This window comes from Mustela putorius, unplaced genomic scaffold (assembly GCF_011764305.1).
Source record: "Mustela putorius furo isolate JIRA1106 unplaced genomic scaffold, ASM1176430v1.1 tig00000461_pilon_pilon_pilon, whole genome shotgun sequence".
NCBI classification, from domain to species: Eukaryota; Metazoa; Chordata; class Mammalia; order Carnivora; family Mustelidae; genus Mustela; species Mustela putorius.
In genome coordinates, this window is record NW_025421390.1 from 728049 (window position 1) to 755526 (window position 27478).

The following is a 27478-nucleotide window of genomic DNA, read 5'->3' on the forward strand; positions in this document are numbered from 1 at the left end:
TAAGAGTCATATGCAAAAAAGTCATTGCCAGGACCTATGTCAAAGAGCTTTTCCCGCTATGTTGTCTTCTAGAGTTGTGTGGTTTCTGGTCTTCTGTTTAAGTCTTTAACCCATTAGGATTAATTTTTGTGAATAGTGTTAAGATATGGGTCCATTTTCATTCTTTTCCCATGTGAATATCTAATTTCTCCAGCACCATTTATTGACGGGACTGTCTTTTTTTCTCCATTGAGTATTGGTTCTTTTGTCAAATATTACTTGACTGTACATTGTTGCTTTAAGAAAAGTTTTTTTGACTACCTCTGTTTTTTTTTCTGAAGATTATTTTTGTTTATTCGTTTTTCTTAAGATTTTATTTATTTGACAGACAGAGATCACAAATAGGCAGAAGCAGGCAGAGAGAGAGGGGGAAGCAGGCTCCCTGCTGAGCAGAAAGCCGGATGCCGGGCTTGATCCCAGGACCCTGGGGTCATGACCTGAGCTGAAGGCAGAAGCTTTAACCCACTGAGCTGCCCAGGCACCCCTGAAGATTATTTTTAGTACCAGGTTCTTATTGTGCATTATAGGGTAGCATATGCTATAAACATGCGTTTACACCTAAGTCTTTCAAAGGGATGTATTTGTTTTATGTTGAGCTGATCATACCTCTAATTCTAGGCAAAAGCTTACATTTGTTAGCCATTATGGAATACAATTTTGTATGATAAAATAGTAACTGTGGTATTTCACCAAATCTGACAACCATGTGGAATTTATCGATAATAATAATGGGCAAAAATAATTCCAAGGTCATGGACTTCTGTCATATAATTATCTAAGTTACTAGTGTTTGTGTGACATTTCTTCCATTGTGTTCTTTTAATTCCGGCAAATGATATAAGGGAATGGTGACCTTATGATTCTGACTTAGACTGTTTCATTCAAATGTAAAAACATATTTGAAGACACTGACAGTTGCTTGATAGTGACAGGCCTGTTGTACAAAATTTCTTTGATGGGAGGGGCTTGAAATACAGTATTATCAGAGAAGGTTCTGAAGCAGAAAAATGCTGTTGATTCGATAAAAGTCTGATGGAACCGTTTTTGTGATAGACCTAAGTTAAAAGCCACGGAATTCTCTGAAATGGTTAATAGTAAAGCTGTTGTAAATGAGACTGCAAACAAGCTTTCTGAGGTAATAATTGCAAAGTACTTCTTGGAGAGGTCTTAGAGTTTGTGAATTTCTAAATTTTATTTTGTCGTAGGTCAAAAACAACATGTGTTGTATGTATATATTGAGACTAGTTAGTGTAACTTTATTCACTTTTTCTCCCAAACAAATAATGGATATACTGCATCCCATTTCTCAGGAAGAGTTCATACTTTTCCTTACTGTGGTCAAGAGAAGGAAACAGGCAATACATCTGTTCAGAATTTCCCAGAAAGTACACCGTCAACACCAGAGCTGGAGTAGCTCCGGAGCCTGAGGTCCGGGTGTTGCACACACAACCCAGGCCTGTAGTTGGCCTCATCAGTGCTTGAATTAATGCCTGAGTTTTGGTTAGTTTTTTTTTTTTTTTTTTCCCCAGTAGATAAAATCTGAATAATAGTTTCTGGAAGCTCTTTCTGGACCTTGGTGAAACATCATGAAAAAACAGTTTGAAGGGGTTGGAGTGGGGTTTGGGGGAATAAGGACACTAGTTTTAATGGTTAGTTTTCCTTATCAGTTAAGTGGTGGACATAGTAAGTTCCCTGCTTACCTATTTGGGACGCTTTTTAGGACCTAATGAGTCACGCTTGTCTTCCTAGTCATTCCTTTTCAAACATTTATGATGTCAGCTTTAAAAAAAAAATTATTTATTTATTTATTTATTTATTTGACAGAGAATAACAGAGAGAGGGAACACAAGTAGGGGGATTGGGAGAGGGGGAAGCCAGCTTCCCGTGGGCTAGGCGCCTGACATGGGGCTTGATCCCAGAACCCTGGGATCATGACCTGAGCCACCCAGGAGCCCCTGATGTTAGCCTTTTAAATCCTTTTAGTTTTCAGGCCTTCCTGCAAAACTTTAGAATCAGCTTTCTCACTACCCCATTTTATCTGCAGCTAAGAATACTGAGGCTCAGATTTGCTCAGACATGGCTGGAATTCATATCCAAGACGGTCAGACATACCCTCAATAAATTCACAGCACTTAAGAAGGGCAGATATTTAAACAAATATGTGAAAATATTTTTTAGAGTATAAAGCCATGTGTCATCAGGGCACCACTGTTGTCGTCTGGTTAATATCATTGTTGATGGGGCGCCTGGGTGGCTCAGTGGGTTAAGCCGCTGCCTTCGGCTCAGGTCATGATCCCAGCCTCCTGGGATCGAGTCCCACATCGGGCTCGGCAGGGAGCCTGCTTCTTCCTCTGCCTCTGCCTGCCATTCTGTCTGCCTGTGCTTGCTCTCTCCCCCACCTCTCTCTCTGATAAATAAATAAAATCTTTAAAAAAAATATATATCATTGTTGATGTTGTGTGGTTTAACATACTCTTTGCCTTAGAGAAACTGAAAAACCACATTTGTTTTGTGGTATAAAATGACACTTTTAAAAATTTTAATTTTAGTAACTGGAAAATATATAGTCTCACCCATGGTAGCCTCAATTTTATGTATTAATACATAAGCATATATTCATATAATTGTGTACATACAGATTTAACAATGACACATATACCCTTCCTCAGTGGAGTTCTAGAGACTGGTGCCCAACTGCCTGGAGTGTTTCATGTGGGATCTTTTCTTGAGTCAAACAATCTCTTTCTGGCCCTCCTTCCCTTATGAACCTCTGATACCCAGACATTTCTTAGAGAAGAATATGTGAATTTCTATATGTGAATGGCAATGACTCATTCACATTGTATTCAGGAGGATGTAGAGGGTTCCAGAACCACTTCCACCTTTCCTTGTGTCCTGCCTCGTCTTGTAAGTGTGGTTCCCTGAATGTGTTTGCAGTCAGGCATACTGGAGAAAGCAGAGTGAGTACTGACGTTCCGTGGTAGTTTTTCTGAGTGGTTCTGAGTAGTTCTGTAGTTCCGAGGTCACAGAGACAGCTAGAGGTAACGCACTAAGGGATGAAGGAAGGCTAGGGTCAGACTCAGGCAGCTGAGCTCTGAGCTCCTGGCCCCTCGCTCCTCTGTCTCCTGACTGTGCTCATTCACTTCGCTGTTAGCCTCTCGGTTATGTGGCAGGTAAGATGTGGCTCTTTTTCCTTGTTTTCTGACTTTTTGCTTTTTTGCATTTTGCTTTCCTGCATTGTTGTCTCTTCCTGTAATTAACATGGCTAAAAGGAAAATGTAACCTTAAATGTTGTTTTAAAAAAATAGCCTACTGGACTTTTGAGCTGGATTTAAATCCCAGCTGTTATTTAAATTGATTTGTGACCTTTGATAAGTCTGAGACTATTTAAACAATAAAATGGTGATAAGAATACTTATTTTTAGAATTATCTTGAGCACTAGGGATATAAAATGCCATCCTCATCAAATAACACTGAGAATCATTAACTATTTGCTCTTGCTGGATCTGCATACATATGAAAACAGCAGGACGTCTCTGTTTTTTGAATTCCACAAAAGTTCAAGTGCCCCAAGTTGTATGAAGTGCCGGTTAGAGGCTGGAAGGGTTGCATGCTTATAGAACATTTTTGCCTCCTGAGTTGTTAAGGTAGTTACACACCCTTCAAAGTTAAAGAGGTCTCAAGGGTAAGTTGGGCCAGTGGTAGGTATCCTTAAGGTTGATAGGGATCCCAGTGGAACAAAATCTCAAACATGGCTAGTGTGTGTTGTATCATGCACGTAGTAGAGTTGTTCTTTGATTTGTGGTCACAGATATTTTCTACAAAGTATGTAATTTTCTGGGATTTTCAATTTCAGTCTGGCTCTGAAAACTTTCGTCCAAACATGCACCCCATTTCCAGTTCCTTCTTCATACTAGACTGGCCTCGCTACAGATCTTATTTTCCTTTTCCTAGCTCTACCTTAGTGAATCAACCGTTTATATCCCTTTATACATCTTTTCTTTTTTTTTTTTTTTTTTTTAAAGATTTTATTTATTTATTTGACAGAGAGAGATTACAGGTAGGTAGAGAGGCTGGCAGAGAGAGAGAGAGAGAGAGAGAGAGAAGCAGGCTCCCCGCCGAGCAGAGAGCCCGATGTGGGACTCGATCCCAGGACCCCGAGATCATGACCTGAGCCGAAGGCAGCGGCTTAAACCACTGAGCCACCCAGGCGCCCCTATACATCTTTTCTTTTACAAGCCCTGGACTCACAGCAACTTCCATGTGGCCTGGGTGTCTAGATTAGCAAAGAATTGAAATTCATGTTTGGATTCCCCTATGTGCAAATCCCCCCTCTTCCTGTGTTGCCAGTCCCTTCTAATCCTGATGCCCACCATACTAATAGTTTGTTAAAAATTTAAAACCTAGCAGAAGTTCTTCCCCAACCTGTTGGGCTTGCTGAAGACAAGACAAGACCCAGACATCAGTCCTCAAGAAATATATAATTTAGTGAGAACTAGGCAACACTGGGGTTCTATAAGGTGTTCCCTGGACACAGTTAGTCTTTGGACCCCCTCTCCAATGTCCATGATTGCTTATTGAGCCCTTAACCCTCAGTGTGTGTTTGTTTTCTGAACTCATTAAGAATTTTTCCCCCCAAAGATCCTCTTAATTGAAGAATGGAATTAAAAACACACATACACACCACATGTGTACACTTAAAAACTATTTAAATACCGAGCAAGTGTTATGAGGTTGCTTCTAAACCAACAGAGACTCTGGTGTTTCATGAAGTTGTGATACGTGCAAAGCTTTATCTTTCATAGCTACTTCTCATTAGAAACCTGCCTGGTCTAGAAGGGGGACCTCTGAGTATTGTTTGCTACAAACAAATAGCTTCCAATGCTTCTGCAAACCTTTTTGGCAGAAGCATAGATCCATAATCCCAGGATTAAGAGCTAGCATTGTGGCTTGGGGTTTGCGGAGTTTTAGCTAGACCTACCTAGGACCAAGCAAAATAAGTTGGATAGTAAATCATTAGGTTTTTTTTTTCCCAACAGACTAGGAGATTGAAGGTTATGATTTGTTTTAAGGAGGCATTTCTGCTTATTAAGATACTACTATATTGGGACACCTGGGTGGCTCAGTGGGTTAAAGCCTCTGCCTTCGGCTCAGGTCACGATCCCAGGGTCCTGGGATAGAGTCCGGCATCAGGCTCTCTGCTCAGCAGGGAGCCTGCTTTCCTTCCTCTCTCTCTGTTTGCCTCTCTGCCTGCTTATGATCACTCTCTGTCAAATAAATAAATGAATAAATAAAATCTTTAAAAAAAAAAAGATATAAGGTGAGCATCCTTGAATATCTTCGTTTTTCTTTCATCTTTTTCAATTAAAAAAGTATTTAATACCAGTTACGATCTAGTCATGGTTCTAAATTTTCTTTATACGTGCATTATTTTAACTTTTAAACTAATTATTTTTTAGAATTTGGTAACACGTGTACATTAGACAAGAGGTTATACACTGAAAAGTAACTCTTCCTTCAGCCCCTTCTTGCCTCAACCCTGGATCCTCCTCAGATCCTCCTGGAGACAGTCCATGCATTTGTAGCCAGCTCCGTGTCTAATATTCTTTTTCTCACAGATAGTGCTGGCATGCTATGATAGACTTCCTGTGGTGGCCCTCCCAGTGAACTACACCTCCCTGTATTGAAGTCCTTCTGTAAATTCCTCCATATTGGCTGAGCTTGGCCATGTGACTGGCTTTGGCCAACGGTGACTTAGCAAGTGTGGTGCAGGCAGAGGTTTGGTAAGTGCTTGCACATTGGAACTTGTTCTCTGGGAACGTTCACAATTGTGACACTGCCGCTCAGAACCCAGAAACCAGCAACTGTGAGGTACCCAACCTAGCCACGAGGAGATTCTTCACGGAAGAGAACCGAGGTCCCTGCCCATGGCTCTTACAGCAGCCAGCCAGCATCAACCTGCCAGCCATGTGATGGACAGACCATCTTCTTGGGAGTAGAACCTCCAGCCCCATTGACACCACTCCAGATGATGCTATGAGGAGCAGAGACAGGCTTTCCCTGCTGAGCCCCATCCACACGGAGACCATGTGAGCTGTTCTGAGCCACTAGATTTAGGTTATCATGCAGCAACAGAGAACTGAAACACTGTAGTCACTCTGTATTCTGTGTCCTGCTTTTATTCACTGAATGGTATATTTGATAATCAATCTATTTCAGTATATGTAGAGTTACCTCATTCCTTTTTTTAAGAGCTGGATAGCAGTCCTTTGTATTGCTCTGTAGTGATTGAATTAATCAACCTCTTATTGATGGACATTTATGTTTCCAGTTCTTTGCCGTCAATATCTTCACTGCGTGCTTGCTTTTATACATGAACAAGTATATTTATTGAGTAAATTCTTAGAGATGGAGTTGCTGGGTCAAAGGATCTTTGACTCCATCATTTTAATATGCACTTCCAAACTGCCCTCATGAGAGGTTACACCCCAGCCATAAGGCAGTGCTGTTGGAATGTCACATCTCTGCCTTGCTGTTGTTTTGGCATATATTGAAAAGGCATTTATATTTCCTTTTGATGACCTTCCTTTTTTCCTAGTGGGTAGTTGGCCTTTTTCTTTTTAGAAGGAGCTCTTTATATTTTTAAAAAATTAGCTCTTCTTTAATATGAAGCAAATCTTTTCTCCACCTTTATTTCTCATTTATCTTTTTCCTTGGTTAGAGCAATGTTTTCTCTTAATTGTGCTTATTAGATTTATCAGTCTTCTACGGCTTTGGGATTTTCTTGTTTTTCTGTTTCTTTTTTCATGTTTAGACTTTCCCTTGCCTGAGATTGTAATTGGTATTCTCCTGTGTTTTCTTGTTGTGTTATTACTGTTTCGTGTTTTATATCTTCATCTCTGAGCTTCCTGAAATATTTCTTGATATATAGGCTCCAAATTCTATTTTTCCTAGTTGTCCATTAAAACTGTCTTGCCATGCCATCCTTATATACTACATTTCCATATTTATACCACAGGTAATCTAAGTATATTTACTTAATGCAATAAACTCTTTTGAGTTGCCAGCCCATATATTACTTATTTTCTCTGCTACTTTAGGACATACTACAGTGAATTTTATTTTATTTTATTTTTTAAAAAGATTTTATTTATCTATTTGACAGAGAGAGATAGCGAGAAAGGAACGCAGGGCTCGATCCCAGGACCCTGGGACCATGACCTGAGCTGAAGGCAGACACTTAATGACTGAACCACCCAGGGGCCCCTACAGTGAATATTTCTTAAAACGATTCTTTATAATTGTTCATCCCAGCTTAGTTTAGGATTTCCTTTGTGGATGTACAAATGAACATTTATAGTCTGCTTTGAAAATTATTTAAACTTTAATTTTGTTAAGCTGCTCAGAAGCCGAAGTTGGAAAGATGGGCATTTTAATGCACAGGAATATGGAGGAGATCATTCCATGTAACTGAGATTCATCTGGAGATATAAGTAGGATTGGGAAGGGACAGAGAGTGGTGTGCTTTCTGATCCTGTGCCATACAGGAAGGCCTGTTCCCGAATTTCAGAAGCACATAATAGTATTGGTATAAAAACTATATCTAATCAGGAGCCTGGGGAGGCTGGGACCCTGCGAAAGGAAGATTTGGTTTTGCTAATAGAATGGCTGAAGCCACTTCGTTATGGGAAAAAGGAAGTCAGGAAATTATTTTTGTACTCTGGTACATTAAGAAAATGCACCCATTTAATTTGGGGAAGCCCTTGTGATTAAAAGTAATGACTACAACTGTCCTGGACCCCGGGGGGTGGGGGCAGTGCCACTCAGTGGAGGCAAAACTGAGAAGTTCCTCCAGCCTTGCCCCACCCGCCCCTTTGAGCAGCCACTCATGCTCATTTCCCTTGGCTTCTGCAGCACACTTCCAGACCTTTTATCTCACAGGCCTGTGGTCTGACCCCACGGGGCTCGGCGGTCTGCATTTGGAACAGGTGCCTATGGTTGTTAAATTTAAGCCCTCCTATGAGAATGTATGGACAGCCCTGGAAAGAGAGACAGAATTAAAGTGTTGCCCAATGGACATAAGTGCGTTGCAGCAGGATCCAAAGTGTGCAGGGAGATTTCAGGAGACCCCCACAGGTGGGCCAGCCACACCACGCTTGTTCCAGCCACACCACGCTTATTTCTTCCCGAGAGAAGCCTGCACTTCTTCTAGGTAAGAAAACACATGTCACTAAGGTGGGCAGTTGACATCTAGGTTCGGAGTCACAGAATGTTTGAGCCCATCAGAGCCATTTCATTTGGTCAATCATGTTTTTGTAGCTTTCCTTCCTGAGTTTTTACAATCTTAAACTCTCGGGCCGTGTTGGCACCAGTGGCATTGTTTTTCCTTTTCTCAGTGCCAGACAAGCTGGGCTATTTTAGCAAATACTTAGTTTCAAGGATTAAAAAAAAAAAAAAAGAAATGTTCTTTCTTTTCCCTTTAGATCTTGTCTAAACTTTCTTTGCCCGCTCGTGCCCGGGAGCCAGCGATGAAGCAGAGTTTTGCCTTTGACAATGTCGGCTACGAAGGCGGCCTGGACACTGTGGACCCCCCTCAGACGGCCACCGGCACCATCAGCATTTCGGGCATGACTTGCCAGTCATGTGTAAAGTCTATCGAGGGCAGGATTTCCAGCCTGAAAGGCATCGTGAGCATTAAGGTTTCCCTGGAGCAGGGCAATGCAACGGTGAGGTATGTGCCGTCCATCCTGAGCCTGCCGCAGATTTGCCGTCACATTGAGGACATGGGCTTTGAGGCCAGCGTTGCAGAGGGAAAGGCTGCCTCCTGGCCCTCGAGGTCCTCGCCGGGCCTCGAGGCTGTGGTCAAGCTTCGGGTGGAAGGCATGACCTGCCAGTCCTGCGTCAGCTCCATCGAAGGCAAGCTCGGGAAACTGCAGGGAGTAGTGAGAGTCCGAGTGTCCCTCAGCACCCAGGAGGCAGTTATTACATACCAGCCTTACCTGATTCAGCCCCAGGACCTCAGGGACCATGTCAGTGACATGGGCTTTGAAGCTGTCATCAAGAACAAAGTGGCGCCCGTAAGCCTGGGACCCATCGATATCGGGCGCTTACAGAGCACCAATCCAAAGACCCCTTTGGCATCTGATAACCAGTCTCTCAATAACTCTGAGACCTCAGAGCACCAAGGGAGCCACACGGTCACCCTGCAACTGAGAGTAGATGGAATGCACTGTACGTCTTGTGTCATGAATATTGAAGAAAACATAGGCCAGCTCCCCGGGGTTCAAAGTGTTCAAGTGTCCTTGGAGAGCAGACTGGCCCAAGTACAGTATGACCCTTCTCGTGTCACCGCCACCGCCCTGCAGAGGGCCATCGAAGCGCTTCCACCTGGGAACTTCAAAGTCTCTCTTCCTGATGGTATGACAGGAAATGGGACAGGTCGCAGGTCTTCCAACCGTGTTGTCCCTGCCCCCACGCCGAGACCCCAGGTGCAGGGGGTGTGCGATACTGTGGTGCTCGCCATTGCTGGCATGACCTGTGCGTCCTGTGCCCAGTCCATCGAAGGCCTCATCTCCCAAAGGGAAGGGGTACAGCGGATATCGGTCTCTGTGGCTGACGGGACTGGCGTGGTTCTCTATGATCCGTCTGTTACTAACCCGGAAGAACTCCGAGCTGCTGTTGAAGAAATGGGATTTGAGGCTTCAGTCATTTCTGGTATGTGGTCGACCCACGTGAAGCTCACCCTGGGGTCTCCTCCTCTGCTTACAACAGAGGGCCTGCAGGGTGGGGTGGGGAGGGCATGCTTGCTGCTCACCTGTCAACAGGGGTGACTGAATTCTGCAGCTTTTCCTTGTATGTTAAGTGTGTTAATGTAGAAGAAATAGAATTTTTTGGTGGGTAAATTCTGCCTCTCATGGAGCTGGGACTGAAATGCTAAGCTCTTTGTTTTTTTTTTTTCTGAAGAGAACTCTAATTCAGTGATCTTTTTTTAAAAAAAGAGTCCTGTGGGAGCATCAGGACCTTCTCTCTCCAAAGGAACCATCGTCACATTCTGCGATTTCTCTGCTGAACAAAACTGTACAAGCAGAACCTTAGTCCCACCACCGGGAGTGCATTCTGTTGAAAGTGGGAATTAAGGAGGGGTGCGGTGATGATGGCTTGCCCTCCTCAGTGGCCGTGGGGAGAGGCGCGCATTTCTGCCGTGTGCCCTGTGAGACCTGTGAGCGGTGGGCTCTGCCCAGAGCCAATGCTGCAGCGCAGCAGGCCGAGTCCGGTGTGAGCCGGCGAGGGCAGGGGCCGGGGCGGGGATGCTGGAGGCAGCTCAGGTACGCTGGGGTTGCTGAGACGAGCGGCTGAGCGTGAGCACTCAGGAGGCGGTGGGACCAGCGGGGCAGCAGGTGGGCCCCTCCAAATGGGCCGCGTGTCCAGCTGAGCCGGTCTTCTCTGCAAAAGTGAGGGGTGTCAGCAGTGGGTTTTAATCCAGAGGCCGTGCAGGGGAGTCCACACTAGAGCAGGCTGGTCGCGGTCAGTGCAGAGTGGACTGAGGCCCGGAGGGCTCACAGGACACTGTGTGACAGATGACGTGGGGCTGGAGAGCAGGGGATGGATTAGAAACGACATCCAGGAGGTTGTGTCCAGCAAGCTTGGTCCGGGTGAAGCCTGTTATACGGCGGGCTGGGGAGGAGGGGAGAGCCTGTGGCCAGACCAAGCTGCGGGAGGACAGCAGAGTGTTGGGCTGAATTCTGGCAGAGTGGGGCTGGAAATGCAGATTTGGGTGGTGGGAGCCAGGGGAGATGACAAAAGTCCACGGAAAGGGAGTGTGATCCGGGACAAGCAGAGGGAGGAACGTGAGGGCACTGATGTGGAAGGAAAGGTATCTAGAGAACGAGATTTTCACAGACAAGGACAGCACCCTGGAAGTAAAGGAAGCTGTTTTAAGGAGGCGGGTTATGGGGCCTCAGGCTCCATGTAACTAGGAGGTGGTGGCTCAGGTGAAGGGGTGCCTAGCTGCATGGTGGGGGGAGGTGCAGCCCTCCAGGAGCTTAGCTGAGGAAGGACGGAGGTGGTAGATGGGAAGGGGGTTTGCAGAGAGGCTGAAGATGAGAGAGAGCTGGACATGCAAGGGACAACTAACTGGCTTTGATCCCAAGATACAGGCCCTGGACAGCAGTGCGAGTTACAGATGGGACCAGGCCGGTAGAGCCCCATAAGCCTGCGTGACAGCCTGTGCCATAGGGCGGTGGCCAGCCCGGCTCTCAGAAGGGCTCGTGGGCAAAGACCCGTGGCCATGCTCAGGGCCAGCCGGGCTTGGATTTCCCACATCCACCTCGTGGTAGCCGCCAAGATAAAGTGTGTCTCCTTGAAAAGTTCGCTCTGTCATGGTGCTTCCCTTCACACACTCCCTTATAGGGAATGGGTAGGTCATGTAGAATGACTTGGCCCTGTTCTGCACTTTGTCTTTTGTACCCGGTTTCAGGAAGGAGGTTGTTTTTAAACAAAAATCAATAAGGAAAACACAATGGAACAGTAAATCCTGTACTTGAAAGGTAGGAAACGCAGTACAGAGTCATCATCTGCTGTATTTGTATGAGGTTTCAAGTCTTTCAACAGTAGAATCAGGTTGTTGGCAAGAAAAAGATATTTGCATTGAACTGCATAATCCAGAGTAACTGGATTTGACTAAATAAATCTAGAAAGAAAAGAGCAGTGCTTTTTATTGGTCAGAATTATGAGAATTATGTTTTTAGCCCAAGAGGTATTTAGTGTACCAGATTTAGCAAATAAAGATACAGGACAGCTAGTTAGATTTGAATTTCAGGTAAGCAGTGAATACTGTTTCAAAATGTGTCCCATGCAATATTTGGGACATACTTATACTAAGAAGTTATTTGCTGTTTTTTATGAAATTCAAATTTAGCTGGGCATTTTGTACTTCACCTGGTGGTTTTTAAAACTTAGGATAACCCATGAGTACCCTGGTGACCCTCTTTCTAGCCACTTAAATGCTGAGAAGGCATTATTTATATTTGGCTGGTCATTCTGGAACAATCAGGAAGAGGAACTCCTTGAACACAGTCTTCAAAACCATGTTGTTTCTCCTTGGACTCAGCAGCACCCAGCACATAGTAGGTATTTGTGGGGGGAGAGGGAGTGGAAGATAAAGAAAAGGCTGGGACGCGCGGGCTCACGGGGTAGCTCAGTGGCAGGATTTAACCCAGGGCATGACTCAGAAAATGTCAGAGAGAGCTGAGTAACCACACCGGGAATGGGAAGGAAACCGAGAGATGACGGAGAGCAGGAGGGTCTGAGGGAAGAGGGCCCCCAAGAGCTGGGGGTGGAGCCGGCGGCACTGGAACTTCTAAGGAGAGGCTGTGGCCAGGAGCTGGGCTCCCAGTAAGTAGGTGGGAAACACTTCGGGCTTTCCCTCTTTCTGTCCTGTAGTTTCCCACTGGTTACCTCCCATGTGCCAGATTTAATCACAAGCCAGTTAGCAAGGGAGCCTGGGAAAAGTGGTTTAGCAGGGGTCAGCCCCCTTGACAACAGGGCTGGGAGAGGGAAGGGAGCAGTCTGAGAGCGTGTGTGCAAGTGGCGGGCATTGCATTTCGGCCAGCTTACGGACAGCTAAATATATAGACCTGGTTTGTATCTAGAAATCAGCTCTGCATGTGTGCACTGGTTTGCATGGTAAGTATTGTCTGAATGAATGAATGCACAGATGAATGACTATATGAATATACCATGAGGAAAAGTCATCTGTCACGTGCAACATGTTCCCCTCACCCTTGTAAATGGGCAGTGTCCCTTTGGGGGCACTGTTCCATGACCCCAGCATGTGTCATGGGGCTTCTGGGTCCCAGGCACTGTGCCGGCTGTCGTGAGTGCTCAGAGGCAGTCCAGGACCTGCCCACGTGTGGTTCCTGCTTGACCAGGGAAGCATCTCCAGAGACCCATCATCATCCAAGGCAGGTTGGAATAAATGTGACAAGGGAAGTGTTGGTAGAGCACTCTTGGGATTCAGAAGGGGAAGAGAGAATCCAGCATCTGGACTTGATGATTAGAGCTGACTTTGGAGCTGGGCTTGAGTCAGACAATAGAGAGGGTCTCAGCAGGCAGAAAAGGGCAGGACTGCACCAGACAAGACGGAGGAGATCCAGCACAGGCCTGTGGGCAGGAGTCTTCCTGCTCTGTCTTGGGAACGGTCTGGCTTGGGTGGAAATAGAATATAAGTAGTGGGAGATAAGGTCAGCCAGGCCAGCACTCTAGTGCAAGCCACCATCCTCTGTGACCTGGATCCTGGAAGAGGCTTGGAACTAGTCTCCCTGCTTCTGAGCCTTTCAGCCTTACAGTCTGTTTCCTGCCCAGCATTCACAGTGTTCCTGTTACTCTGCTGATACTCTGAAACCTTGCCATGTATATTGTGAGAGGGGTTCCTTAGAGAGCTCTAGAAGCCCCCTCCCTGACTCCCCACCTTTCTGACCCCTTCCCAGTCCTCATAGCAAGTTTGTTCTCACCTCAGTGCCTTGTACTTGCCGCCCCCTGGTCTGGAATATGCTTTCCCCAATATCCACATGGTGCACTTCATTTCATCTATATTCTGGACTTTTACCAAAGTATTTAATTTATGTTTAGAAGTGCATAGATTTGCATTATACATGGTGGTTTTGTAATCTCTTTCACCCCGCAGTTTATCATAAACATGCCTATAGGTCCATCCGTACGTCTGTGACGCCATGCGCAGCAGCTGCATAGCATTCTGTTGTGGGGATGTGATACAACTTAGTTTCCAGTTGGACTTTTTGCATCTACTTTTTGTGCATGTGATTGTAGATAATAGCAATAGCAATCTTTGAGGCTACATTTTTTGCACATACTTAATTATTTCCTTTTGATACCTTATAAATTCCTGGAAGTGTTCATTACTGGGTCATAGAATATGAACTTTATTTCATTCCATTACAAATATTTATTGTGCCTCTACTAAGTGCCAAGTAGTTAGAGATACTGTTTTTGATAATATTGTCAAGTAGACTTCCAGAAAGTCAAACCAATTTACATGCCCACCCATTGTCTTAGTATAGATGAATAAAAAAATGGGACCCAGTAATACAGACTTTTTTGGGTTTTGTTAGTTCATTTTAACTTTCTTTAATGATCTCCAGAAGCCCAGAATTTAGGTGAGTTAAATCCTAGTGTGGGAGAATGGCAATGTGTAGATTGTCGGTTAGTAAAGGAGTCCAAAACTCTTTGTAATAGGACAAATATTATTAAAATTGTTGACCACAATATTTGGATAGAAAGACAGGTGAATCCAAAAAACAGGTGATGGACTAGGAAAATGGGGAGGGGTTGAACAGGTGCAGGGGGGTTGGACAGGTACGGTGCAGGTGGATGGGTGCAGGAGGTAGAATGTGGAGAGGTTGTGGCCATAAAACAGCTTTTGTGAGTTTGGCATCCAAAGGGTAGGGTCATTTTGAACAATGACCGAGTCCAGGAAAGTACTTTCTGTCATCAAAATTGTGTGACTTTCTGGAGTCATAGAAACTCTCTAGGTCTCGATCTGGGCAATTAGTTACATATGTGGGTCCATATGTGGTAGGCAGAGAAATGGCCCCCAACGATGTCTGCGCCCTCGTCCCCAGAGTTCAGCAGGGGGAAGGATGGTCTTTTCAGTTTATGTGCTGAATCAACTGGGTATCCAAATGGGAAGAGATTCACCTTAACTCTCACCTCGTAACCTACCCAAAGTTAATTTGCTGTATGGCAAATACTGTGGAAGTTTATGAAAGTAACAGCTTCTAGAAGAAAACAGTATGGATATTTTCAGTGTTGAGCTGGACAGATCTGCTACCAGAGCACAAAACATGCTGACCACTAAAGCTGGTTTAGTTGGTTGGTAAGTTGGGCCTCTGTCCGAAGAGCGGGGGCAGAACACAGCCCTGCACGGGTACGGGCAGCGCGGACGCCCGACAAGGACTCGCATCCTGAGCGCATCCAGGATGCAGGCAAACAACAGGGAAAGGCGAACAACTCACTAAAGGGCTCTGGGGTCCACTGGGTTCTTGTGGGGAGAAGCAAACCTGTGCTAAGGAGAATGGGATCCTTAGTGCTTAAAGGCACAGATCCTGGGGGTAAAGAGACCTGCTTTAGAAACTAGCTTCATTACTTAGTACCTGAGGGGTCGAAAGCACATTATAAAATTTCTTTAACCCATTTCTGTCTGTATGATGGGGATGATAGCCTCTGTCCCACAGAGAGCTATTTTAAAGGAGGTCATCCCTGTGCTTAGTGGAGGGCGTGGTGAGTTCTTGTTGTTGTCATTGTCTGATTAGAGCACTCCTCCGGCTGGAACATTCCATTCTTGAGTACTGGCATCTTCTCATATGTCTGATTGTGTGCCTCTGTCTCTGTGGGGGTGGGGTGGGCAGTGACAGGAACCAACCCCCATGGAGCTTCTTCAAGAGCTTTCATTTGCATACTGTCAGGCTTGAACCTCCTGTTCTAAAAAAAGTTATTTGTTGTTCTAATCGGAATGATTTCTTATGTTTCCTCCTAGAAAACTATTCCACCAACCATGTTGGAAACCACAGTGCGGGGACTTCCCCAGCGCCCCCCGAAGCTGGCGTTCCTGTGTCTGTACAGGAAGTGGCTCCCTGTGCCGGGGGGCTCCCTAAAAACCACAACTCCGGCTCCTCGTCCAAGCCCCCACAGGCCTCTACCACGGTGGCTCCCCAGAAGTGCTTTCTACAGATTGGAGGCATGACCTGTGCATCCTGTGTGTCCCACATAGAGAAGAGCCTGCAGAAGGAAGCAGGTAGGAGGCCTGCCCCGGCCTGCCCCTGGGGATGCTACGGGGGGCCGTCAGATGCTGCGGGCAGTAGAATGGGCGCTGGGCTCTCCTGCCACAGTACTCACTGCCTCCCTCAGCTCAGCAGCAGCCCTGGTCATCGGGCAGCAGGTTCATAGCACGACAGCAGAGAGGTCTCTCTGATGCTCTTGGGCATTTGGCAGTGTGCTCCTCAGGAAGTGTTTAGCTTGTTTAAGAAACAGTGTATCTCCCAGTGAGCTGGTGATGGGAAGGTCAGTGTGAAGGTTCTGGCACGTTCTGTAGGCAGCTTTCTCAGCTCATTCGGGCGGTCATCTCTGTTTTCCCCTCCAACCCCGTCCATCAGCTCCGCACTATCGCATGAATATGTAGCCTGCAGTTTGTGGAGAAGCGGCAATTTTGAAAGTCCCATCCTTTTTGTCCCTGTATGTCACAGAGTGTTGTGGAAGTGCCATAGTGTTGTCCTCTAGCCCGCATTCCCAATACTGTCTCTTACACCTGAAAGTCCAACCAAAATTCTGTCCTAGTCTTTTGTTAAGGAAAGTACCTTAACTATGACTACCTTGCCAGCAGAGTCACTTTCTCTCTTTCCATGTATCTCTCTGCTCAGACTCCTTGGCCCTTACAGTCAGCCCTAAAGTAGGGGGCTGCATTTCCAGCCGTTGACTCCCTCTGCTGTATAGTGTGCTGGAGTTCTAGAATGACTGTTTGCACATGGAGGCATGCTTGTCCTCCATGGGCTGGCTGCTCATAAAATACCCTAGATCTCACGGTGCCTGTGTTTCTTTTCCTGACTTGAATCCCTCATTTTTATCAATTATGGCATCCTTTCTAAAGCACAGTTCTTGCTTTAATGTGAACGAGTCATGTTTTCCCCTCAAACTCACACAGAAGTGTTAGCGAGGTACAGATCTCGCTGGACTTAGGATAGTGTTACATTCCAATAAACCCATCATACCTTGAAAATATCATAAGTCAATAATACACCTAACCTAGGGAACATCATCATAGCTTGGCCAGACTGATCTGAAACAGGTCAGGATGTGTATGGGTGGTTCACCCTCACGGTGGCGCAGCTGATAGGGGCCAAGGCTCTGAGCCACTGCCTAGCATGTATGCTGTACAGCATAGTGCTCGCCCCAGAAAAGGTCCAAAGCCCGGATTTGAAGTACGGTTTCTACTGAATGGGTATCCCTTTTGTACCATCATAAAGTCGAAAACCTGTAAACCAAACTGTTGTTGGAAATGGTCTGCAGTCTGGGATTTCTCTTCCACTTCTTAAAGGGATTCAAGAGTGGAAAAGAGTAAGGAAACTACTTCTGAAAGAATTTTGTGTGTGTGTGTGTGTGTGTGTGTGTGTGTGAAAAGTGCCTGAAGATAAAAGTCCACCACTGAGGTCCCAGTAGTTGTGAGCTGCAGACTGTATCCCTTGCTGTGGGATGTGTGCGCCCTCGGCGTCTTCCCGAGCCTGACTCAGTGGCCCCCATCCAGCAGCCCAGGCATCATCTGGGAGCAGGGCACAGAACCTCAGGCCCACTCCAGACTGACTGAACCAGAATCTGGAGTTTAACAAGGTCCTCAGGTGGTTTGTATGCCCATCAAAGTGTGAGAAGCATTGTTCTAGAACACTGGTTCTCACACTTGGCTGGTGCATTAAAGTCGCCTGGGGAGCTTTTAAAAAAAAAAAAGGTGGCTGGTGTCCACCTTGAGGGATTCTGATTTAACTGCTCTGAGATTAGGGCCAGGCACAGTGATTGTTAAAAGCTCCCCAAGTGACCTCATGTGCAGTCAAGTCTGAGAACTCCTGTTCTAGAGGCTTCTGGGGCAGATGTTTTCCTTTGTTAGTTGATGTCGACTGTGTCATCCCAGAGGCCTTCCCTGGAGTGATACACCTGTGGCCCGATGGTTCCAGGTATTCTGTCAGTGCTGGTTGCCCTCATGGCTGGGAAGGCAGAGGTCAAGTATAACCCAGAAGTCATCCAGCCCCTGGAGATAGCTCAGCTCATCCAGGACATGGGCTTTGAGGCGACAGTAATGGAAGACTACACGGGCTCCGATGGCGACCTCGAACTCATTGTAAGTGCCGCAGCTGAGCGGTAGCTGGGGCGGGACCTGGGGCCTGGAAACTTCTCCCGTTTTGCACATATCCTACGTGTTGTTGGGGTTTTGTTTGTTTGGTTTTCCTTTGAAGCCAACAACGACCTGTTCCTTTTGTGAGGAAATGTCAGTCCTGTCACAGTCACGGGGGTGCATCCCACTGGGCACGTTCACAGTGTGCGGAGGAGGAGGGGGTGAGTGGCAGGAGTGTAGGAAGAAGAAGAGTTTCAATGGCAGCTGTCCAGAGTTGGACTGGAGGGCACTGAATCTGAACACATTCCAGAAAGCCTGGAGGGAAGCTAGAATGCCAGGGGCATCTCAAGGCCAGAGGTGAGTCAGCATGGTAACCAGTGCCCTGGTGCCATCACAGCCCAATGCAGGCACAGGGCTGTCTAGAAGGTAGTTGGCGACCAGTGTCCCGAAGCACTCAGTCTGAGGTGAATGCCAGGATGGCAGGGGTGGTGGTGGGCGGGGGCGTGGGCATTACTGTTTGCTGTCTCTCCACTGTCACCAGCTGTGTGTGACAGCAGACCATGGCAACAGTAGGTATGTCTAGCATTAACAACATGATGTATTCATAAGAACTTGTGTATAAACGCTCTTTTGTGTAAATAAAGGGAGACTTAGGACAAGGAATTGAGTAATACTGTTGTACCGAGAAGGAGGGGTCTTACTCCCTTACTGTGTTTAGTCACTGCCGTTAGTGGTAAGTAAATGTTTGAAGAAAGAGTACTAAGGACACTGGTGGCACTTTGAGCTCTTGATAAGGGGCATTCTTTGTCAAGCAAACCCTTGGCTCTGGTTGGGCCTCCTGGTGTGTGCTCGGGTAAAGTGTACTGCTCTCGGGCTTATGGTCCTGGTGCCCCTGAGGCCAGAGCGGGGCCTCTGCTGAGACCCCAGCCCCAATGGAAAATGCCTCTGCTTGCATAGACCACTGTGGAAAATCTAGATCATGAATACTATTGGGAAAGGTGAAAATAATTGGTTTTTAAATACACATTTTAATCTTTCTTTTGCCTGTGAGAGAAAAAGGTAATAAATAAATGAGTAAGACAAATGCATAACTCAATTTTTACTTACTTTTATGTATAGGTATTTGTCTATAGGTCCAAATGACCAAATCAGACAATTTATTCATTTAGTTCATGGGTTTAATTGTGTTGAGAAAAGATAGCTTATATAGAAAAGTTGTATGACATGGTTTTTGAGCTTTAATTTATGCAGATGTGCGATCCGGTTATGAATGGTTCCTAAAATACCTTATGTTTGACTTTTAATCTTCACAAGATATTCTTGCATAGAACCGAACATACAAAGAGTATGCATGAGATATTAAACACTACAGAACTTTAAACAAAGCAGAGCTAGAATTGTGGAGAGGTTTTTACCAGAGTCATATTTATTGTCTGGGTTCCAGTTTTATTAAAGCTTTTAATTAAATAATTAAAGTATTTTAAATGTTCTATATTTTTAAGTGTCAGAATAATATTTGCAAATTGCAACACTCTTGCACCATAATGCTTGTTAAAACCTAAAGGAATTGAATTACAATGGCTATGGTATTATATAATGTATTCTTTTTTTAAAGTTTAAATTCAGTTAATGCATAGTGTATAATTAGTTTCAGAGGTAGAATCCAGTGATTCATCAGTCTTATATAATACCCAGTGCTCCTCCCATCACATGCCCTCATTAATGTCTGTCACTCACTTACCCCGTCCCACCAACCACCTCTCCTCCAGCAACTCTGTTTGTTTCCTGTGGTTAAGAGTCTCTTAGGGTTTGTCTCCCTCTCTGATTTCATCTTGTTTTATTTTCTCCCTAGTCCCCTGTGGTCCTCTTTTATTTTCTTAAATTCCATATGAGTGAGATCATATAGTTGTCTTTCTCTAATTGACTTATTTCACTTAGCATGATACCCTCTAGTTCCATCCATGTCATTTCAGATGGCAAAATTTCTTTTTCTGATGGCTGAATAATATTCCTCAGATGGCAAGATTTCTTTTTCTGATGGCTGAATAATATTCCATTGTTTATACGAACCACATCTTCTTTATCCAGTCACCTGTCGGTGGACATCTGGGTTCTTTCCATAGTTTGGCTGTTGTGGACATTGCTGCTATAAATATTCTGGTGCAGGTGCCCCTTCAGATCACTACATTTGTATCTTTTGGGTAAACACCTCGTAGTGCAATTGCTGGGCTATAGGGTAGCTCTGTTTTCAGGAACTTTTATACTGTTTTCCAAGTGGCTGCACCAGCTTACATTCCCACCAACAGGATTTCTCTGCATCCTTACCAATACCTGTTGTTTCCTGACTTGTTAATTTTAGCCATTCTCACTGGTGTGAGGTGGTATTCTCATTGCACTTTTGATTTGTATTTCCCTGGTGCTGAGTGATGTTTAGCATTTTTTTCATGTGTCTCTTGGCCATCTGGATGTCTTTAGAGTGATGTCTGTTCATGTCTTCTGCACATTTCTTGTTTGGACTGTTCGGTCTTTGGATGTTGAGTTTGATAAATTCTTTTAGATTTTGGATACTAGCCCTTTATCTGATACGTCATTTCCAAATATCTTCTCCCATTCTTTTGGTTGGTTGTCTTTTGGTTTTGTCAACTGTTTCCTTTGCTGTGAAAAAACTTATCTTGATAAAAATAGTTCATTTTGCCCTTGCTTCCCTTGCCTTTGGCAATGTTTCTAGGAAGAAGTTGCTGAGGCTGAGGTGGAAGAGGTTGCTGCCTGTATTCTCTAGGATTTTGATGGATTCCTGTCTCACATTTAGATCTTTCATCCATTTTGAGTCAATTTTTGTATGTGGTGTAAGGAAGTGGTCCAGTTTCATTCTTCTGCATGTGGCTCTCCAATTTTCTGAATACCGTTGGTCAAAGAGACTATCTTTTTTTTCCATTGGACATTCTTTCTTGCTTTGTTGAAGATTAGTTGACCATAGAGTTGAGGGTCCATTTTTGGGTTCTTTATTTTGTTCCATTGATCTATGTGTCTGTTTTTGTGCCAGTACCATACTGTCTTGATGGTCATAGCTTTGTAATAGAGCTTGAAGCCTGGAATTGTGATTTTCTTTTTCAACATTCTTTTGTCTATTCAGGGTCTTTTCTTGTTCCATACAAATTTTAGGATTATTTGTTGTAGCTCTATGAAAAAAAGTTGATGGTATTTCGATAGGGATTGCTTTTAATGTGTAGATTGGTCTAGGTGGCATAGACATGTTCACAATATTTGTTGTTCCAGTCCATGAACATGGAATGTTTTTCCATTTCTTTGTGTCTTCCTCAATTTCTTTCATAAGCGTTCTGTAGTTTTCAATGTACAGATCCTTTGCCTTTTTGGTTAGGTTTAGTCCTACGTTTCTTTTGGCTTTGGGTGTAATTGTGTTGTAATTTTGGTGTAATTGATCGATTCCTTCATTTCTCTTTCTTCTCTATCATTGTTAATGTATAAAAATGCAACTGATTTCTATGCATTAACTTTATATCCTGCCACTTTGCTGAATTCCTGTATGAGTTCCAGCAATTTTGGAGTGGTGCCTTTTGAGTTTTCCACATAAAGTATCATATCATCTGCAAAGAGTGAGAGTTTGACTTCTTTGCCAGTTTGGATGCCTTTTATTTCTTTTTGTTGCCTGATTGCTGAGGCTAGGACTTCTAATACTATGTTGAATAATAGTGGTTAAAGTGGGTATCCCTGCTGTGTTCCTCACCTTAGGGGAAAAGCTCTCAGTTCAATGAAAACATTTTTTGAGCAATGTTCAAATTGGTCTCAGCAGTTGTTAACATCATCACATGTTAAGACACTGTGTGTAGACATTTTATGTCTGTATTTAATGAGAATTCTGGGAAATGATGACCACTAACACTCAAAAGAGTGACTTGTCTGGCTTGCTAACACCTGTTACAGGGACAGTATGTCTCACGTCAGACTCTCTTTCTCTCATCCATAAGCACAGTGTGGCAGAAGTGCCATTTTAGAGAGGACTGGGTGGCTTAAGAAAGCTCATCCCTGTTGGTCTGTCTCCATCTGCTTCGTGACTAGCTACGTCTCTTGTCCCTGGGTTGGGGATGAATTGCTGTTCACCTGCCCTCAGCCCCTGGGGGAACGTGCAGATCTTGCCCATGAAGTCTGGAGGTGGGAGTCCAGAGCCCTCGGAATGATGCAATGGAAAGAGGAAGGACTCATGGCTGCCTGCTGACCCCACTCCCTGTGGGCTTTCGGTGAGATACTCTCAATCCCAAGTGAGCGGTATTTTTGTCATCCTGTGTGGCAGATCACGGGGATGACATGTGCGTCCTGTGTTCACAACATTGAGTCCAGACTCACAAGGACAAACGGCATCACCTACGCCTCTGTGGCCCTTGCCACCAGCAAAGCCCACGTGAAATTTGATCCTGAAATTATCGGTCCACGGGATATTGTCCGAATTATCGAGGTGAGTCGTTCATTAGAACATGTTACACAGACTCCTATGATGTTGTGTGTCACCTGTACTTCCATCTAAAAAACATGCCCATCTTTTTAAAACCAGTGATTGATAAAGGAAAAGGTCACCTAGCCTATCCTTCAAGTTTTCCCAGGGAAGTAAAGGTGAATCATTTTAAAATAAACTGAAATTGAGTAAATGTCAGATAATCTGAGGGTGAAAAATCAGTGAATGGGAAAGAAAAGGAAATTATTGTTTTAATTGCAGATATTCCTTGAGAAACATCAATATCAGCAAGATATGTGGCACATTTCATTACCTGATTATAATTGTAAATATTATTTATATCTGTGCCAAGTATCTATAGACCAAAGGATGGTTGGTAAGGAGAGGACTTACTGCATTTTACCTGGGCCTGCTTGATCATGGGAGAGTTCAGTCGTTTCTGGATTGGAAAATCAATTAGAAGAGCTTTCACACACTTCCTCCCTCTGTTCCCTCCCTTGCTTTGTCCACGGACACTCCTCATTTCCTTTATAAGGTCTGTTTCTAGAAACCATAAGAGGATAAGCATTAGTGGTGATCTGATGAGTTTAGACAGTCCAAACCCGAACAAGATGAATTCATCACACCTGAGGGTCAGGATAAACACAGTTCAGCAGGAAGTACTAACGCAGTGAAACCTCTTGTATCAACCTTGACGTTGTCTTTCATTTTCTCTTGGTGTTGTGTGTGCTTAGGAGAGATGTCGTCTGTTATATGGCTCAGCAGGGTTCCTTGACATGCGTTAATAGTAGGCTGCTGCTGCTGCTACAACCCGGTCTTCCAGGCAGACAGCAGAGCTTCTCTAGCAGATGTGAAGAGACCCCCCAGAGGGGTTAAGTGACTCCACTTGCTGGTATCCAGCTCAAGGCTGCAGGAAAACCCAGATCTCACAGTTCTAAGCTCAGCGGCCTTTCGCTTTTTGCCCTAGCACAGGTCTTACAGATCAGTATTGGGGGTGGGGGGCATTGATGAGGTCCAGAAAGCAGACTGATGTGCTGTCAGGAGGGTCCCAGGGGGTGCTTGGAACCCATCTCCATCATCTTCTTATTCCTCATGTCCTTCCTGGCCTCCACGCTGCTGGCTGAGCTCAATACAGCAGCATCTCTGTCCTCATCTGGGGACTATTGTTCATGTCTGGCCCCGGTTCCTGCGACTCTGCTGCCTCTTTCCCTAATGTAACTAGGCTGGTGTTCGTTGTAAGAGGATTTGTCTTTAGACGGTCTTAGATACTCTTTTTCCAATCGTGACTTTTAATTTTCATTTTAATCATCAGAGTCCCGGGGCCCCTCTTTGTGTTGTGCTGACCAGCAGGACATTTCCTGGCAGTCTTTCCTGTGTTATTTCATAAAGGGGTCAGATAGGATAAGGTGAAGAGGGTCAGGGAGCGAGGCGGCAAAAGAAATGCTGGAGTCACTCCCTAAAAAGAACCAGCAGATTGCCAGGCAGTACCCGTCTGGCTTCAGGGGAAGCGGGGCCTGCAGAGGCTGAAGGAGCCTGGGTCTGTTCTCTGGGGAAAGGCCCAGGTGGGGAGCCCTGAAACCTGTTCCCTGAGCCCCAGACCTTGCTCTTCCAGTAGCTTAATGGCTCCGATCTTCAGTTTCCTCAGGCAGGGAATGCCAGCGCTTGACCTGACCACTCCCTAGGTGGGGTTCCTCACAGAAAATTTCTGTGTGTATAAATTCATCATGAGTCAGCCTCAGTGCATGTTGAAGTTTCTCCCAGAACCTGCTGGCTTTGCCCACAGAAGGACCAGGAGTCCCCGTCTGAGGCCATTCCCTTGGGGATGATACAGTCTGTGAGCAGAGATGGCGCTGGGCCTCTGACAGGACTTGTAGTGTGATTTGGGTACAGAAGTCATGAGCAGAAAAACCCGTAGTCTTTTGAGGCAATTTTTTGATTAACTTTCTAATTTCCAAAGATGTAAAATGCTTTCTACCAATGCATGTTTAACCAAGTGCTTTCCTTCTTGTTTCTCACTTCTCCTTTTTTAATAATAAGGAAATCGGCTTTCATGCTTCCCCGGCCCAGAGAAATTCCGGCGCCCATCACTTGGACCACAAGGTGGAAATAAAGCAGTAGGTAGAACAGAAAAGACTGGTGCTCTTGACCAAGTGTCCCCGTCACCGGGCCTGCCTCATTCTGTGCTCATCAGTGTCCCTGCTGTCCTTGCTTCCCACAGCACTCTGTGATGTTAACCCTCTAAGACAGTGCTGTCCGACAGAACTTTCTGCGATGACAGAAATGTTCTATACCCACACTGCCCAGGGTGGTGGCCACAGGCTACAGAGTACTTAGTATGACTAAGGAACTGAATTCCTTTAATTGAATCCTAACTGATTTTAATTTAAATCACCACTTACGGCTGGTGGCTAACTTAAGTTGGGAGGAAGAGTGTGGATTTTTTTCTTTCACAGCAGAGTATTTTGAGACTTTATTTGAATAGGTTCTAGAAGTGGGGTCTGAGGGCAGGAACTACAGTCATGGGAAAGAACACGGCCTGAGAACAGGCGGCCTGAGTTCATTCGTTGTTGCGGACATTCACTTACTTGGTCCACAAGCACAAGGGTGCTGTTGTAGGCAGGGCACTATGCCAGGTGCTAGGGATGAAGAGGATACCGTCCCAGCCTCGGAGGGGCTCTAGCTGGGCTGGGAAAGAGGAGATGAGCAGCGGATCGAGTGGGTTCAGGGGGCGCCGGGAAGCCAGCCAGCGGGGGACGCATGATCTGAGCCTCGAAGAGTGAGTGGAAGTTTGCCAGGCTGTGGGGGTGGGGGTTGACTTGAGGGTCTTCTAGGGGCATGGAGACAGGGGTCTTCAGGGACTCCTGTGACTGCTGTGGTCAGCACGCCTGGAGCAGGGAAGGACTGACAGGAGAGGCACCTGGAAGACGAGCGAGGGGCTAATCCTCGGGACCCTGGGGGACAGGCTGAGAGTCTAAGATTGCGTCTTGGGGGCCTGTGGTTTGCAGACCGGAGTGGAGGTGTGCTAGGGCTTCCACAACACGTGGTGGGAACGTCACAAATGCTCACATGAGACCACAGCTATCCCCTGCGACCCCCATGTCAGACTTCGATGTTCACCAAGATGGCTTTGCAGTTCTCAGTGACTAGATTACATAATAGTTTAAAAATCAAATGTAGAAGTAAGTTCGGACTAATAAAATTTTGTTTTTATCTGTTTTTTTTTTCTTGGGAGGCTGTATGAAATTTTATTTTGAAAGAAGAGCAGCAGGCAGCCATGTGGGCTGGGGTGTTCCCCTTCTTTAGGGCTGGGTTCTCAGTTCTGGGCCTCAGTCCCCCCCCCCCAACAACGGATTAGAGGCGACGGGTCAGCCTCAGGCGGGCAGGGTGTCTGTGTATCTCTGGAATATCCCCGAGAAGTTTAAACCCATAGGTGCTTTCTCAGGTGGCTGGGTGTCAGGGAGGGAGCCTTCCCCTTGCTCCACACCCCTGGTGGTGTGTCTCAGACATGTGACAAAAGCAAGTCTGAAACTGAGGCCCCAGGAGAAGGCCAGCCCACAATCCAAGTGACAGATGCTACCTAATAGGCTGGTGTCACTGCTTTGCTTTGCAGGTGGAGGAAGTCTTTCCTGTGCAGCCTGGTGTTCGGCATCCCCGTCATGGGTCTCATGATCTACATGCTGGTGCCCAGCCATGAGCCCCACGAGGCCATGGTCCTGGACCGCAACATCATTCCGGGACTGTCCATCCTCAATCTCATCTTCTTTATCTTGTGTACCTTTGTCCAGGTGCGTATCGGGGGGGGGCAACCTCTGCCCTCCCGCGCCAGACACAGCCCTTCAGCGTGGCTCTACCACAGCTGCCCTCTGGGGGCTTTTTTTCTGTCTTAAAATTCTTGAGAGGCAGGGGGCGGGTGGGCATAAAAGGACTTGGTCTCACCATCACTTTCACGGTTGTAGGTGATCAGACTCTCCCTGTATAGCAAGCCCTGAGCCGGGCCCCCTGGAACTTCTACTCCAGGGCTGGTAGGAGGGAGCTAGCTGTGTTGCTGGTGGGAAGTGTGCCCTCCGCCTGCTTTAGAACAGAAAATAAAACTCCTGCCTCAACGATGGGATGTTTAGTTTAAGCCTATCTGAGGGCAATTATTATAGCCTGAACTTGCTCTTTCCTCTATTTTCTTTTTAATTACAATTGTGATGTATATTTGTTGTAGGCAGTTCAAACCATGCTGAACTAGAAGAAGCAAAGGGGAAGATATTCCTTCCTTGGAATCACACCCAGCCTCCAGCCCAGTCCTAGTCCCCAGGGGTGTTACTAGTTGGACGTGCATGTTCACGGATCCTCATACATGTTTGCTTATATATGTAGGTGTGTGTGCATGTTCACACTATACAGACACATGGGCTTTTTATTTTTAAATTGGAATAGGATCATACGAGATAAATTGATTTATAACCAGCTTTCTCACTTAACCGTGTATTACGGGCATCTTTCATGCCAGTGGTTTGTAGATCTAGCACATTCTTTCTCAGGACTACAGAGTCCTGTCCACAGTATAAACGAACCATGACTTATGTCCCCATGGCCCCCTCGTCCTGTTGATGGACGTCTGTTCAGGTTGACCCTGAATGGGTCAAGACCTTGGCTCTCCATTCCTGTGAGTGGCTATGAATCAGGAAATGCATTGCCTCCGTGTCCCTTGCCGAGGAAGAAGTCATGTCTGAGCGTTTGCAGGCCGAGGGGCCTCTGGGCATCTGGTCATTCTTCAGACTCCAGGCCTCCTTGAGCAGCTGTTGCTTCTTCTGCTTTCAGCTCCTCGGCGGGTGGTACTTCTACGTCCAGGCCTACAGGTCTCTGAAGCATGGGACAGCCAACATGGACGTGCTCATCGTGCTGGCTACCACCATCGCCTACACCTACTCATTTGTCATCCTAGTGGTGGCCGTAGCCGAGAAGGCGGAGAGGAGCCCCGTGACCTTCTTCGACACCCCCCCCATGCTCTTTGTGTTCATTGCCCTGGGGCGGTGGCTGGAACACGTGGCAAAGGTAACTGTAGCTTCAGGTGAAAAAAGAACTGTTT

General features: G+C 45.7%; 1 protein-coding gene across 10 annotated transcripts in view; it reads left to right on the forward strand.

The window, feature by feature from the left end:
* ATP7B (ATPase copper transporting beta) overlaps positions 1–27478 on the forward strand; it is a 79063-nt gene that overhangs the window by 23190 nt on the left and 28395 nt on the right. For 8 of the 10 annotated variants that reach the window (XR_006606938.1, XM_045080561.1, XM_004775212.3 and 5 more), the window contains 7 exons: positions 8524–9754; positions 15594–15851; positions 17776–17939; positions 22243–22404; positions 24439–24515; positions 26012–26186; positions 27211–27444. Coding sequence is in view for 9 of the 10 variants with exons in the window: in XM_004775207.3 (XP_004775264.1) it covers positions 8524–9754; positions 15594–15851; positions 17776–17939; positions 22243–22404; positions 24439–24515; positions 26012–26186; positions 27211–27444 (2301 nt within the window). In the remaining variant the exon portion in view is untranslated. Of the gene's footprint in view, positions 1–7889; positions 8253–8523; positions 9755–15593; positions 15852–17775; positions 17940–22242; positions 22405–24438; positions 24516–26011; positions 26187–27210; positions 27445–27478 lie in introns of those variants that run through there. The other 2 variants (XM_013047196.2, XM_013047197.2) reach the window with 2 other exon arrangements.